General features: G+C 43.0%; 1 protein-coding gene across 1 annotated transcript in view; it reads right to left on the bottom strand.

The window, feature by feature from the left end:
* Positions 1–16,613, bottom strand: part of ITPR1 (inositol 1,4,5-trisphosphate receptor type 1) — a 144,696-nt gene that overhangs the window by 11,607 nt on the left and 116,476 nt on the right. Inside the window, 8 exon segments of the mRNA XM_032447330.1 lie at positions 5,612–5,772; positions 6,030–6,195; positions 7,548–7,687; positions 9,382–9,483; positions 10,869–11,064; positions 12,559–12,723; positions 14,002–14,177; positions 16,452–16,574. Of these exon segments, the coding sequence (XP_032303221.1) occupies positions 5,612–5,772; positions 6,030–6,195; positions 7,548–7,687; positions 9,382–9,483; positions 10,869–11,064; positions 12,559–12,723; positions 14,002–14,177; positions 16,452–16,574 (1,229 nt within the window).

Genomic DNA, 16,613 nt, shown 5'->3' with positions numbered 1-16,613 from the left:
TCCCCATGGCTGCAGACATGCCACACATTTAATTGCAAAGACCACGCTCCCTCCAGCTGCCACCCTCTGCACCTTTGAGCTTTTTGCAGGCACAGATCTGCTGCAGGGCATGGCCCTGCCCAGGTCACTTATCAGGGAGAACCAAGGTCTTGGCCACATTAGGTGGAGGCCAGCAGCAGGAGCCATTGTGGCTGCACACACAGGTCACACCACCTCGCCGGGGATCAGCATGCTTCTGGCCTGCACCTTACCTCATGCCGAGGGTGGGATGAGGAGCTCAGCTATCAAAACCAAAGCTGCAGACCGTGCCTATGACGCAGTGTTTCCAGCAGCCAAGGGCCTTCTGCCAAGTGCACCTCCTGGCTCTCCTCTGCCCCTGCTATTATTTGCTATTTAACTCTGTAATTATATTAGCTAACCCTGGTACAGTATCTCAAGACACGGCTTGTTTGGAAGGCAACGTACCACCAAATTAAGCCCTGACCTCCTTGGTCCAGCTCTCTGGCTTGCAGTCAGTGCCCTTTTGTGCCGGGAACTCGGAAGCCCTGGGCTCCCCATCTGCAACCAAACAACTGCACACAGGTGATGTGTATGGGCTGCTCTCCCCCATGCCCATGGTCAGCCCAACACAGACAAGTTTTTTATTCAGTACTGTCCCAAAGTAGAGGATTTCCAGGCACAAACTGCACACAAATGTAACTCAGTTCTAGCACTTTCTCATATTAATTCCAGCTGTACACTCACTAATCACCAGTACTGAAACCAGACAGCCCCTTTCCAAATGCATTTGCTACTTTTAACTGCCACAGGGGCCTCAATTCAAACCCAGCCTTGGGCACCTCCAGCTGAACTTGTTCAGTGCAGAACCTGGGGACAGCAACCCCTCAAAGCCATCGTCATTTGAGCCTCGTGCATGTCCCGAGTCACTCCTGTGAGCACAACAGCCACGGCTGGGTGCTTCAATCCTTCAAATCAGCTTGAACTTGCACTTCTGTGAGAATGTAATTCTAAATCTTGAGGCTGCTGAAACCTTGCCTTCATTTATCAGGAGCTTATTCTTGGCAGAAATTGCAGGCTACCCTGGATATTCAATCATAAGGAACACTTTCCAACTATGGCGTGGCCCACAGCTCAAGGCGAGAAGAAAAACATCCAGTGCTATCTGCAAATGCCCAGTTTTGTACACAGAGGTTAACTTGGGCACAAAAGGAAATCCTTAGTCTTCATCTCCATTCCAAATTCATTTAAGGCTATCTGCACCATCATTTCTATTTATAAATGGTTCATTTTCAAATGACAACACAATCCAATTTAAAGTTCAGGGCTTGGCGCTCCAGATCAGGACATGTGAGCTTGGGCAATCCCGTACAGCGCTCTGCCACGGTGTTGTAACAGAGGTTAATGACATGTATCCTTGGCACCACACTAGATGAAGGTTTCTGGAAATTGCAAGAGCTAGTTAGGAAGTTTTGTGTTACAAAGTCTTCCAAGTCTTCTTTTTAAACTGTTAATATGCATATCTGCCTGCATAAAACCACTCAGCTCTTACCTACACTGCTCTGAAGGTATATATGCAAATCCACATTTTAGCGCATGCAAGAGTTCTGCATGCAAATATTTGCCCATGCAAGAGACAGCGTACTGCAGCTGCACACACAGCAGCTTGTGAATGCACAGAAACATGATGTGGAGACGTGCTTCTCTGTGTATCAAGCTTCAGAGGGAGAATTTATTTATTTTTACATATGATAAATGTCTGCAAACAGCTGTTTGTACAGAGCTGTGCCAAGGCTGGGAGGATGGCTGTGCTGAAGGGGCTGATACCAGCAGGGCCACGGCAGGAACCGGGGGCAAATGCAGAGAACTGTAAGAAGAAATTCTCAAGCCTGAGAGGATGGGCAGATAAGACACTTAAATGAATTAACCTGTAGGGAGTTGCACCAAGTTCACATTAGTCATTTGGGTGTGGATGTCAGTGTCTGGCCAACACGATAAGCGGATCCCCCCACCTCCTACACACATACTATTATTCAGACATCACCTGATCTTCCCTGGTGACTACAAAGCAACACAGCAGCTGAACCATATGCCTTTGTTCCTGGGAAACACAAGATGCACTGGACTACCAGCTCTGCAGCACCATTAGCATACCTCCCAGATAACCACTTTTCAAAAGACACTGATCCATCTTAAAGCCTGTATCTTAAGTGCACATCTGCAGTGATTTAGCCAGATGAACACAAGCTAGGTCATCAGAAGGGCTTCAGAAACGCTACAAATTTAAGCTCATCTCTGTCACCACCAGAGTTTTTTCTCATATCCTAGGGTACTTTCTGTGCTATTACATACATCTTATGAGACCATTCAAGAACATGCTTTGAAGGTGATCTGCTTCATGCCAAGCTTCTGCATGCCACCTCCTGAAAACCATAAACTTATCAACCTTGAAAGTGCTGGTAAGAACTTCAGGACAGCAGATGATTCACTGCAGTAGGTAGGGCGTGGAGGCAAGCTTAGCTTTACATCAAACAGAAGCAGCCACCGCATCTTCCCTCTTGCATTTCTCCAGCATTTTCCAGCTAAGGTTCCTAATATCTCTTGCAAGCTTTACATCACGTACCATAGCAGGCACGTGCTCACCTTATTGGTGAAAGTAAATATCCCTGTTTGTGGGGGTGATGAATTCCAGGGCTCCTATCAAAAACCCTGACTTGTAGCTACATGATGGTGCAGCACGGCTTCCCACGGCACAGCACACAAACAAACAGCTCCACCACCAAACAGAAACCCGAACAAAAGCGATCTGAGAATTGCAAGCACAGACTCAGAGCCACACTTGTCCCATGGGACAGAAAAACGTTACTGACAGCACAGTTACAAATCAAAGTCCTGAAACACAGCAGGTTCCATTTTGTCAGATTTGGTTTTTTTCTTACATGTTTTGAACATGTTTATGGTGTTCAAAACACATCTTAAGGTCTGCTTCCAAGTTTGATTATTGATTTGTTTCTGCACATTGCATTTTAATTTGACCAGCCCCGACCCATGAAGACAATCCACATATCACCGGAGACCTGCAGTTAATCATTCATTTTCATGGCTACAAGACACTTTCTGCCTGGTCAGCTTCCTGCAGGATGAAGTCTGGGCAAGATTCAACTCTGTCATATCCAGGACAGGGCATAACCTCAAACTTCTTACAACAGACCTTTTTTGTTATTGTTCTTGTTGTAGAGAACATCAACATTCAATATCAACCTTAAGGCTTCTGAATGCTCACTAACTGGCCAAAGTGAAGCTGAGTGGGATTCTTTTGATAGCAGTGTTTACGATATCCTTGAAGCACTGTACAGCAGCACTTGGTGCACTTACAGTCTGATGGCAAATTATTTCAGTATCCTAAGTTCTGTAGGGCTTTCTGTTTGTTTGTTTTCTAATGTCCTCTGCTGCTGAAAAAAACACAAATATCGAATGGCAATGGCAAATTATTTTTTTTCTTTTATTTGTTTTTAACAGTTGCCAAAAGGCAGAAATCCAGGAGGTTTCTATGGATATTGTGTTGGGAGTTGGAGCAAAGGTGAAACATATCAAGGCGTACTCGGTAATCACAGGATGACTTGGAGCATTTTATGCTTCCTACTCTCAGCTACTAAAATGGGTATAGGTTTCAGTGAACAATGGTACAGCGTAACAGCCCATGGAAGAAGACTGCCCCATCTGCGTCAGCATCAAAGATGTTAGAGTGCCACCTTCAGTCTGAAAACGTGGGGAAAAAACTCCCTTTTAACTAACCAAGAAAAATCCTCAGGAAGGCTTTCAGGGAGAAACTGGGAGCTGCAGATGTCCAACAGCCACAGGTTCCCATTCACACTGTGTACAATACAAAATGAACCACCTCCAGCAGTGCTGAATCTGAATCTCTGGAACCACTGACACCCCGAGGGCTCCTTCTGCACACCCTGCCCTGTGGTCTGAGTGAGGCAGCCATGCCCCAGGCTACCACCTTTGGCAAAAAGCAGGGCTTCTCACTTCCACAGAAGCACTGAAAAGGTCTGATATAGAAAAGCAGACCACATGTTTTACCTTCAGATTTTCTGGAGTGAAAAAAGAGCAAGTGAATTATTTCAATATTCAAGAGCAACGGAAAGAATCTGTTTCCAAGGCTCTAAGAACCCCAAGTTCTCAGTTTAAAACTTCTTCACCAAACACCAAAAGGAAGAACTGTGAGACACACTCAGAGCCCACAGCTGGGACACACCACTGTGCAAAGTCTCACCTGCACGAGGCACGTGGTCTGAGCAGAACTGACCCACATTCCCACCAACACCTGAACCACCCACTGCTGACACTTTACAGATGGGGACCCCAGCAAGTCTTCCATTTTTTAATGCTTATCGCGATCGCATTCAAGGTTGTTTTTTAGTTCCTAATTTATACTTTGAAATAATAATTTCTTAATCTAGTGTCAGCCAGTTCGAGTGCTTTTTAAAAATAAAGTATTTTGAATATAATATAGAAAATAATTCTACAAGCTTTAAAGAGTGCAATGCTTCCTCCCAAAGCAGTGCTTGCAGGCGATAAACAGGCAGCTGGGCAGAACAGAAAGCAGCAGCGATGTGCTTCGTTATCTTACTGTGCTAATCCTCCATCAGGTGATTGCTCACAAGATTTCTTTAAGCCCTCATTACAGAGGCAGAAATCCAGAACCAGGACATACATGTTAGTGACCCCGAAGTAACACATCTAACCTCCAGGAGATCTGGGGGATGGGGGGGATTTGCATTCTGACCAGGGCCAGGCAAATCACCATGTAACAGGAGGTCGCACCTCCACAGCAAAAAAGGCAGAGGCAGCAGACAAATATTCTGCTTTTATTTGGCTGAAGGCAAATAAATAACCAGCTAAATGTTCTACATCAGAAACAGCTGATGCTAACTGGCCGGAAGACAGACAAATCAGTAACTGGGGGTTAGGAGCTAATTCCAGGAGCTCTGAACCTGCTGCTTGGTAGAGACACAGCTTTTAACTCACTCATTAAAAAGCATTAGAATTGAGCAGGTATTAATTTTAGTTTCTTGCAGTAATAAGCTAAAATCATATGATGGCAAATCCTCCGAGCCAGCTGAAATCATTTATACTGGGATGGCTCATAAACTGTTCTGTACTTCAGACACTCCCACCAACCTCACAGTGCTCTTTCAAACAGCAGTGCATGAGTTTTGAAAACAATGGTTTCTCTTTATCAGATCTAAAACCACAGTGAGTGCCCTGCTGTCACTGCTTGCTGCCTGGGCACACACACGGGGAGATGCAGGCACTGCAATGCACAGCACTGTGCTGCACACACAGCCTCCTCACAAGCAGCCCTGCCTGCACCACCCGCTCACAGCACACTGCAATGTGCTGCCACACACACATCATCTCTGGTCACGTTAACTTGCCAAGTGCATTGTCTTTAGAAGGTGCTTCCAGAAAGAAAGGCATTGGATTAAACCTATTAGCATAGAAGAACTCTTCCTCCAAGTTTTTGCTATAGAATAAATATAAAAACACAGATGTGCCAGTAGATTGGTCTGAGCTAGGAAAGAAATGGACAGTACTCCAAACTCACCTTGATCATTTCTGCCACATAACTTTCTGGTCCTGTATATTCCGTTGAATCTTTCACTTTCACTAATACAATAAAGCACAAATAATGCCACATGTTGTGCTCTTCCTTAATATGCTCCTCAAATGAAACCGTCTTGTTATCAAACTTATCTCTTTCCAAACCTACAAAAGTGACACATACACAACTCTTAGTATTTACAAACTGGGACCAAGAAAATGAGTTCTAAGAACAAAACTTCCATAAGCTGCTGCAGTTGTTAAGTCACAGCCACTCTTAAATGAACACTGAATGGCCTAAACTCTCTGACCAACAGCCACAGTGCAGTGGGAAGAGAATGAGAGGGGGTGGGGGGTGGGGGTGGGCACTCCAGACTGACTTTGACAGAGTCACTCTGTACTACGTGTGTTTCTACACTTACCACAAATAAAGCAAGTTGTTTTTAAAATCTCTTCTTTCTTCTGTTTTTCACTCCTTAAATCAGCAAAAGTATCAATGATCACACCAAAAATCAGGTTAAGGACAATAATGATGACCATGAAGAAGAATAACAGATCATATATCACTCTAGCAGCAAAGAGAGGTTCCTGCAAGATACGTATTTTAATTATTAACAACCCAAATACGTGTACAGAGAACCTTTACAATACACTTCTTGAAGTTCAGCAGCAAGAGTATGCTGCCCCACAACCCCTCCCTTCACAGTCTCCATTCTTGATGCTCTCCAATGATATCTTAGAACTCAAAGCATTAAGTGAAACTCAAGTGCAAGATCACAGAGAAAAACCAAATTACTCAGCTGAGTATGCAGTCACTACCAAGCTGCTCTTTCTGCTTGCTTGGTCCAAGTCTGTGCTCTTCTCTCACATGCAGAAGTTTGCCCTCTTCACCCTGCAAGCTGACTCTAATTGTATTTGCACTTAATCTGGTTATACATCAATAGCTTACCAGTGTTAATTATAAACTTTTACTGAAATTGAAATAGTATTCATTTATCTTATCAAATAAGTAGTTTTGAAAGAAACAGGACACTAAAATTAGGCTTAGCACCATTCACATCACATTCATTACCTAACCTCCATTTTCAGAGCCATCCGAGCCAGATAAGCCTTAAACTTTGTTTATGAATGATAAAGCTTTCAAGTCTTTTTAAGCTGAAAATAAGGCCAAATATTAAAGAACACTTTGAAATTGCAGACCATATACTTCTGTTATCTCATATTAACAAAGCAGGCACAGGGCAAAAATGAGACTAAAGAGGTCCCCTTTTCCCTTGGCTGCAAGGTGTAAAGCATTCACTCCAACCAAGATTGATCCTTTGGTCTCCAATGTGGTTTTGGGGAATGACGAGAGGGAAGAGAACCTGAGACTCCAGTAGGTACCATCTGCTTCTGAAACAGCCATGTGGGCTGCTCTGGGTATGAAGGTCTTCACTCTGCAAGAATGGCTCCAAAGAAGATCCTTCCTTTCCCAAAGTCTCATCTCAGTTCCTTGTTTTACATATCTTACCTTTCCAGCAACATTCCCCACAGAAGCTCATGCTAATAGCAAGGTAGCAACTAGCATTGCAGCTTTATTCTTCATGTTACTCTTTCTCTAGCTCATACCTCTCTTACTTCTTCAGTTCCTGAACTCCCAAAGCACAGACTGTTGGCTACACCTGTTCATTTGGGCCTCATTCTAGACAGCCCTCATGCTGAAAAAGGTCTCATTTTCTAAGACAAAAAACACAGTTACAAGCTTATTTGAACTGGCTGCTGCTTAATTTAAGACAACTGAGATTTAACTGTATTACACGGGGAGAAAGTGTGGCTCCTTCTAGTTGGTGATGTTGTCTCCTACATCTGTTTCAAGAGTGTAAATGCATTTTCCCCAGCAGAACCAGATCCCCAGCCCCACATGGTTATCACTCTTCCACCCCCATTCAGTGATAATTTACCTCTTTGGATGGTTTCCTGAGCACATCACCTACTCCACCCCCACTCCTGAGCCCATGACTCAGTACAGTAACAATGCACATCAGTAACGTCTCACACGTATGCTCTTTATTCTCTTCTTCCATTTCTTCAGCAATCAGTTCTGTTAACAGAGCAAGCAAAGACACGCATAGAAAGCAAGAAGATCAGTTTTAAGTGATTCTCTCCATTCTTTGCTGGCTCTGCTCTCATTCCCCTTTGCAAAAAGTGCCAGATTTCCAGCCAGCATTACCAACCTCCTTAGCATTTGCATGGAGCAGACCATCAGCAGGTCTCCATCAGCAGGTCTCTCACCCTGGCTCCAACCAGCCCTCCTTTCTCCCACCAGCAGAGTTTTCCTTTGTGCTTTAAATGCTGCCTTTGACTCAGTTACATCTCTCTGTTCCTTGCCTATGCATAGCTCTGGATCACCAGATGCCTGTTTATACAGAATCATAGCTTTTTGACAGCTCCGAGGACAAAGTGTTGCCTCTTAAACTCTCCCCTGGTGCCTAACAGATTGCACAGCCTTTGGGCTGCGCTCAAAATGGCAACTTCAGCTCTTCTTTTCCAAATGGCTAAAATACCACTACTTGTGGAAACAGCATTTTACAGAAACCTAACGCTATTTTTTATGACCCTCTCTCCGTTTGGCTGAAGGTTCCAACTTCACTGTTTCAGTTTCAGGGATGCTAGAATTAATTACCTGATTTCATACGCTCTCCCTGTACCTACTGGAAGTCTCATGACTTAGATTTCAACAATAAATGCTCATGAGTGGATCCCACCTGCCCTCAGCAAGCCTTAGACAGCCCAGAGAAACCCAGAAACATCCCAAACCCAAGAGGGTACAGAAACAGCCAAGATCTGGGTGTCGTTGCTATCTCTGGCCACATAAGACCCTGATACCAAGTTGATTATTTTTGATACAAGCACATCTCTGGAGTTCTCCTTTCTGCAACCAGAGTGCATAAAGACAAAGCGCTCTCCTCCTAAAGCTGAATAAAGAAGCTATTCTTGTATCTGTGTTGAATCTTAGTTTATTAAAGAGGACACTTGAGCAAAACAGAGCCATCTGCCCTTGAGAGCATGGGCTTGTGGCCATTACTGACCTTTGAAACACTTGGCCATATAAGAGCTCCACTTGTAAGAAAAATAACGTTGTTCTGTCTGGCTTTCTCAGCCAGTGTCATAAATCTCAAAGTAGTAAATTACATTTTCTAGAAAATAAAACTGAGAATTTTCAGCATCCAATCTGAGGCTGGTGATTACGCTACATGTAATATCTCACATGCACTTTCCTGAGCCCCAAACCTCCCAAAACTACCTTGTGTCGTTAATCCATTGAGTACTTCCTGACATGATATTAAGAACAGTTTCCTTAGTTAACTAGATAGAATAATGCTGACAATAAACAATGTTCTGCTCCATATTTCAGAATATTATCCTCTGAGATCACATTTAATAGCCTAATATAATAAACTTTGCAAGGACCTAAACTGCATCACTTCCTTTTCAAATTGATAAGGTAGAAAATTAAAGAATCTTATCAGTGTTTTATCAACGTGTGGTTCAGGTTCAAGTTTCTCCAGCTTAAACACTTCATGCAACAGATGTCGTATATGCTGCTGCATTAAGTTGTTTTCATTTCACACTGGTCTCACAATAGCTTCCCTGCCCAAATTAGTTTTTGGTGTTTTTTTCTTTTTTTTCCCCTTTAAATATTGAAGAATATGTATGTGCATATTTAAGATGTTTAACTTGAAAAAGGGTGAAAACTCAGGATGGAAGTTAAAAATTGAAAAAGCAGATACTCACGATCCGAAGGAACGATGGAAGAACAGTTCTCACTGCTACCCGCTTTGCACACATCTGAATAGAGAAACTCCCCTGTCATGGTTTCACCTGGTTCTGTTCGATCTGAAAGCAGACAGTGATAAACTGAACGGCTCAATATTTTTGATGCTTTGCAAAGTTACCTCTCAGATATTAAGATAACTCATGACATCATATGCAGTGTTCCATTACTAAGCAGATTTAGAACTGCATATTACCTTACAGTTAGACGGCCGTAGTACTTTCTGATTCACAAATTCAGTGTTTTTAAATTCCAATACAAACTCCTCATTTCTGTGAACTAAAGACCACAGCTGTGTATTTATTTTGAATTAGTTCCAAAGTTGACAAAGTAATTGTAAAGATTCCAAATATATTCTTTTCTAGAATATAGTGAATTTTCAAGGTGATTGAAAACTTGCACTTCAACGTCGTGCAAGGATGAAAGCCATCCCAGTGCCACAGAGAAATATATCTTAGGCATTGCTCCTGCTTGCTGTCCATGTGAATTAATAAGTCAGTGAGGTCTGCATCTACTATGGGGCTGGCAGTAAAATCAGAAAAAAAACAGTGGCTACATCAAATAATGTTTGTCTGAATAACACATATGTCAGAGAAAACCAAAATGAGAAAGTCAGTACAAGCCCAAACCCAAACTCCTCCTCTGACCATTTCATTTCTATGCTTCCTGTTCACTGAGTTGTGCACTAGATGCTGTAGGATGAGAAGAAAAAACAACAACACAACTTTTAACTTACAATAAGCAACAAAGTCAGTACTGAGAAGCCTACAATGGAATTTAGACTGCAACAAAAAATGGAGAGATTCATACAGCACATAGAAAAGATGAGCAAATCTGAGTCTGACAGAGAAGCCACTACTTCACAGGATCACCTCTTCCAAGGTCGCTTCCCTTCATTTATATTTCATGGGGTCATTTCAGATAGAATATTTCTGTGATTCTGTGATTAATTTTTGTTATGTTGAAACTAAGACCCACCGTTAATAGCCTGCATTCAAGGTCAGGCAAACCACAGCAGAGCTGAATTCCTCTAGTGCAGAGCCTTCCCCATCATAGCCTACCCAAAGCCTGCTTGTAATTAAACTGGGGGAGGGAGTAGGTGTTATATGAATTAGATATCTCAGCTGCTTTAGGAAACAAAGAGGAAAAATCTCCAGTTTGTACAAGCCCAACTTCCATCTCCAGAGCTTATCCTGCCCCATCTCTCTTATACTGCAGCAGATGCAGCATCTTGCAAAAATTTACAAAGGAGATTTGGTGGCCATTTGATCCAATCAGTTTTATTTTGTTTATTTCATCAAAGTAGAGTTCTTGGTAAGACAAGAAGCTGCCAAACTTGCAAGAGAACCAGGATATCTCACAGAGGGTGGAAGACACTCAGCGTGCCCTGGGGAACAGAAGCCCATTACATCCTTCATCACTGTCAGAATGAGTCGTCAACACCAACCTGGCAATAACGTTTCATTGGGGAGCTTGTCTACTTCCAGGATAAAGTCATCTTTGAAGAACAGGTACCCCACGATGGAGAACAGGTACACGAGGATGAGCGCGAGCACAGCGGTCAGGATGATGGAGCGCCCATTGCGGGTGACGCTCTTGATGACATTCAGTAAGGTCTCCTCTCGGTACACCAAGTCAAAAAGCTGGGACAAAAAACAAACACAAAGGTGTCTCTCACATGTACTACTGATACCACTGGTGGCACACCACCAACAGACAATATTTTCTCCCAAATTAGCACAGAGAAGCTAACATATGCTGTTTAAGTTACTTTATGTTTCTCACTCTGGGTCTGTGACATTTCTCCATTGCAGCCCAGTCAGGTTGATGGCTACACTGGCTGACAATGAGAGGACGAGTATTTGTTAAACGGAACCTATGTCTGTACAGAAAATAATAAATTTGGTTACCAGAGGACGTGGCAGACATCAAATAAAGGGACAAAAATAGAGCTCTGAATGAGATTTAGGGTTTGCTTTAAAAGTGACACATTTTCTCCACCAACACTAGATATACTCCTTTCCTGCCTGCTCTTAGAAGTACTGCATTGAATGTGATAAATTCCACCCCAAAGAGAAAACAGACACAGGCCAAGCATCCCTGTCAGTTGTGTAAGGCTCATGGCAACAGAGATGCTCCACAGTTAGCCAAGCACTCAGAAATATGGACACTGCCTTACTGTTATTGCCAGTAATGGACAGAACTATCTTCTAAACGGTATGCCCATAAACTTATTTTTTATACATTAATATATATTTAAAGATTAATAACTTGTAGTATGGTAACTCCACAAATGCCCACAGTTCAGCTACCACTTTCAGATTTTTCAGTCTTTTTTATTTTTTCCCGTGCATGAATTTACGTGACCTAAAGACTTGAAGCTTCACTGGGTTGTGATCACTTGGAGTCGAAACAAGTTGTCTTATCATCTTGGAAGTCAGATCAGGGTCACAAGCAGTGCCCTTAACCTACGGGACATATACCTTTGGTGTCTGTGAAGATGGCTAACTACCACGAAGGGAAATGCTAACTACCTTTGTTGGAACCGCAGACATATTTAGGGAGGGAATAGAGGAAATAGAAGGAATGGTTTTATGCTGCGCCAGGGGAGATTCAGGCTGGACATTAGGAAGTATTACTTCCCGGAAAGGGTAGTCAGGAATTGGAATGCACTGCCCAGGGAGGTGGTGGAGTCACCGACCATGGGAGTGTTCAAGAAACGTTTGGATGTGGTGTTGAGGAATATGATTTAGCCGGGAAGTATTAGTAATGGTTGGACTAGATGATCTTCTAGGTCTTTTCCAACCTTGATAATTCTGTGATTCTGTGATTCACTGTAATAACCAATTTTAACAGAATTTAACCTCAAATGTGTTGTGTATAATTTACATGAGAACAAAAGTAGTCTCAGCTTTTCTGTAAAGAAGCAGGAAAAGGAGCTACAGCAGGAGGGTCTTGTAGCCTCCCCCAGGGAATATAACTAAAACCACCACCACGCCATTTTCAAGAGTGGCTGCACAACAGCGTTGCAGTAGTCAAACAGAAAGCAAGCAGTGCATGACACCTAGATACACGTGAGATGGGGCTTTACGGGCACACAGGAAGAAAAGGATTCGGAGGACAAAATGAAAACCTACCAGCAAACTATAGAAGAATTCATGTACAAAGAGCCCCAGAGCACAAATCAGGAGGTACAGCAGATGATAAAGAAATTCTACGTCCATGATCATTGCCTTGTATCCTCTAGTGAAGGTTCCACAGTTACCCACAAAACTCATCAGAAAAATGATTTTGTTACAAACCTAAGGAAAGATGAAGCATAAATTAGTTATAATGTACAGCCTGCAGGAAAAAAAGGGCAGTTTTTCAAAGCAGTGGCAAGTCTGTGTGATACACAGTGATATGTGCAACTGTGCTGAATTGTCTGTTCCCTGATAGTGCTTCACATGTCAGTCAAAAGCAGGCTTGTGTTGTGTTTTCTGCACAGCAGAGACCGAGACAAAACTAAACACGTTTATAAAACTGACACATGGACTCCACTCTCCAACTTGTTATTAAAGGGCATCAAAACTAAGATTTAAAGGAGTAAAAACACTCCCTTATGTGAGAGAGAAAGCTTCCCTGAAAACAAAACAAAAAAAACAAAACCCTCTAAGCTCTTTACTTTCTGCAATCAAATTTCTTTCTAGCCTCCAGCAGCCCTTACATTTCCGAAACTCTCAAACAGCCCCTACTGCTTGCTAATGAGTGACTGCCCCTGACTGGCTCAGCGTTCCACCCTCAGATCATGCACATAGCAGCCCTACTGTGTGGCACCAGCCACCAGCACCGAAGGGAAACTGCCTTCAACCTACCTGCTAAATGCTACAATTACTGACAGCAGCAGCAACCCTAACAATGCGGCCCTGATCCTGTAGCACAGGACAGTTGGTGGTGTATTCTGAAGACGAGGAGCACGATGAAATGATGCACCTGAAAGCTGGACACTTCACAAGAAAGGCCAGGGCTCTGAGAAGATGCGTTTTTGCACAGCTCCCGCTGACTCAGTCAAAGAAACATTTTTGGCTTACTTGCCTGGAAACCACACATATCTTGGTTTGAGCACTAATGAAGTTCTCTGATGGCTCTGCTTACATGCTCAGTCCACATATTACTGTAGCAGAAGTGCCTAGTGTCAGCTCTTGGCTGGCAGGTAGCATGCAGGCAGACATTTGGGAAATGTGTTGTTTAGTAAATCTTGCAAAACCCGGAAATACTGCAGCTCAGTTGCAGAACAGAGCAGGGTTTGAACAAACACTGAGTGCTGCAGGGTCACAGAGACTTCTTTACATTGCTGGCTGGGGTGGGAGCTGCTCCCGGACTGTGACAACACTGAAAGAAACCTCAGAGCTCTCCAGCTTAGGGAACCAGGGTTACATGAACAGCAGCAAAGATCTCCTACTAGTAATGACTCAGGAGAAAGTAACCCCATTAACCTAGTTCTGCCCCAGTATTCCAGGCTTCTTCTGCCTGATATCTGCAAGTAAGAAGCCCTTACATAAGGAGCAATGGAACTTCCCAACATCCAACTTGATACTTACGTTGAACGCACCCAGAAGAAATAAAGTAGGCTGTAAACCAACTGAAAATATTAGTCGTAATATTGTAGAAGCTATTAAGGCTCGGATGCCGTGGGGCTTAGGAAGAGCAATGACTATAGCCAGGGAAATCAGCATAGCTGTCCACAACAAGCCTGACAAGTGGGGTTCCAAAGTACCTAGAATAAAGAAGGGAAAAACAGACAAATTCAATAGGTCGTACACCAAGCAAGACAAAAAACAAAAACAGCCAAGTAAACACCATTTTATCTTATCTTTGGTGGAGAGCCATTAATTCTCCTGTTCAGACAGTGCTGATTGCAAAGTGCTAAGTGGGATGTCTGAGCCCAATGCCTTTAGCAGTTTAATTTCAAACTTATTACTAAAGCATTATGTAAATGACAAACACCAGTATTATAGGATTCTTCATTTTAGTGTTCATTACTTATGCACCTTGAATATTGAAACGGAGAGGAGTTTTGCTGGTGTGCTCTACAGATGATTGAAGGATGGGTGTGTGAAGACAACAAACACATGCAGGTCCTGATTCACACACTCGTCCTGAGTCTCCTATTATGCTTTTGGTCAAAAACCTTGTGCCAGTTGATATCATCTCTTGCTATTTCTGGTTCTATTTCAGCTGTCCCGTGAGACTGCCTCCTTACATAACATCAGCTTGCGTTGCTAAAAATACACTTCTCAAAGAAGCATGGAAAATACTCAGCCTAAAACACCACTTAACCTGGGTTTGTGCAGAGAATGAAAGATATTTTTTTCTTAAAACTTGCATTAAAAATGCTTTTATTCATGAATGAGATACCTTGACAAAGATCATCAACAGTGCTCACCTGACACCAGCTGTCCATACTGACCTAATCTCAAAGCACTTGCTGTCACAGCACATGGTCTCATCACCCACCCATAGGCAGGAGGGCAGTGTAAGCTGGAGGACTGGGTGGAAAGCTCTCCATGCTTGTGGAGCCGTCACAACATCACTACCTCATCACAGGACTTCAGTTTTGTTCCTGTTCCTCCAGTCAGAAGATTTCCAGTTTGTGCTACAGCCATAAGCTGAGTAGTGCTCAGAGTTCAGCATGTCTGGGCAACTCAGGACACTGACAGCTTCCCCTGAATAACCACGCTTTGAAAAGCCTGATTTTCTTAAAAGCTTAAATAAATACGTATTTTGTACTTGGATGTTTGATTGTAACTAGTAGAGGAAGAGATTTCATCAAAATGTTACTTGCCAAAGTATTTCAAATATGCAAGGTAGTGTGGCTTCAAAATGCCAAGTGATTCCCTCGTTCCTGCAGCTTGTAATCCCAACAAACTTGTTTAATGACCAACTTTGCTAGCAGCCATTCATTCAGACCTTTAAAATTTAACTTGTGATCTTTGAGTCCAAAGACAGAGAACGCAGCTGCTCCTCATTCTGCCCAAACCAATTCCAGTGAACTGGTGAGCTGCCAAAAGGATGAAGCAGCTCCTGGGCTGCACACACAGAGCTCAGCTGATACTGTTATGGCCAGAGCTGTGCTTTCAGGGGTTTCTGCAGTCAGCCAGAAGCTGAGTGAAATGCTGTGGGAAGAGATGAGCATCTCTCTGGCCCCGCTGCATCATGAACATTAAAGAAGGGGAAGCAAAGGCCTGGACACAGACAACCTTCCCCAGGATGGGATGGTACTTTTGAGGTCTTTAATTTACTGATCTCCTACCCGGTGATGTCCACCATACCAGCTGTGTAGGTGATAAATGTGACAGAGGCACTCGTAGGAGCATTTCTCCAAACATTCTGGTTCTTGTTGATGTGAACTCATGGACCAACCTGTGTTAGGGTGCATCTTTTTAGAGAGGCTGAAACTAAGGATGAGCAGCTGAATTGAGTCAGGGCCCTACTGGAAGTATTTACTGAGCTGGCTCTGAGACTGCAGCAAAAACCCACTGCTTGGATCAAAAGCCACTTCCCCAGACCTTCTACAGCAAGGTTCTGCAAACCAGCACACATTATAACCCATACTTGATGACAGGGATGATAGCAAGCCCAGCTGCTGCATGCTTATGGCAAAGAAGTGCCATGTGACCATTGAAGTATTAGAAAAAAATGACATTAGCAAAATGCAAGCTCAAGGAAAAATAAATGAATATTTCTCATGTTTTTAGCTCAACACTTAATTACAGAACTTTAAAACAAAGTAGAACAGTCAAGTAACTAAAGGTGGATATCAGCCTTTGATAATTTTTCCCCTGGAAAAAGCACAACTCTGTTTTCCTTACAAATACCTCAAGAAAGAGTCAGAAAACAGCACTATTTAAACCAAGGCAATTAAAAGAGCCTAATTCTGTTCTACTGTCCTCACTAAAGTTAATAGGGATGCTCAGGTGTGTTACACACAGAATATGTCTCACTAGACCTTGCTTTTGTTCATCTGTTTTTATATGTTGAATATCGATACCTCCTCGAATTCCTTTGAATGGGTAGAAAAATGCTACCAGCAGGTTCATGAGGACAGCCAGGTTAAAGGAAATACTGCTCCAGAAGGACATGTTGCGAGCACACCAGTACAGGAAAGGCTGAGCTGCAAAACAACCACCATCATTCTTTTTAGTGACATCGC

Source organism: Coturnix japonica, chromosome 12 (assembly GCF_001577835.2).
Source record: "Coturnix japonica isolate 7356 chromosome 12, Coturnix japonica 2.1, whole genome shotgun sequence".
Lineage (NCBI taxonomy): Eukaryota > Metazoa > Chordata > Aves > Galliformes > Phasianidae > Coturnix > Coturnix japonica.
This window is presented reverse-complemented; position numbering and strand designations above follow the sequence as displayed.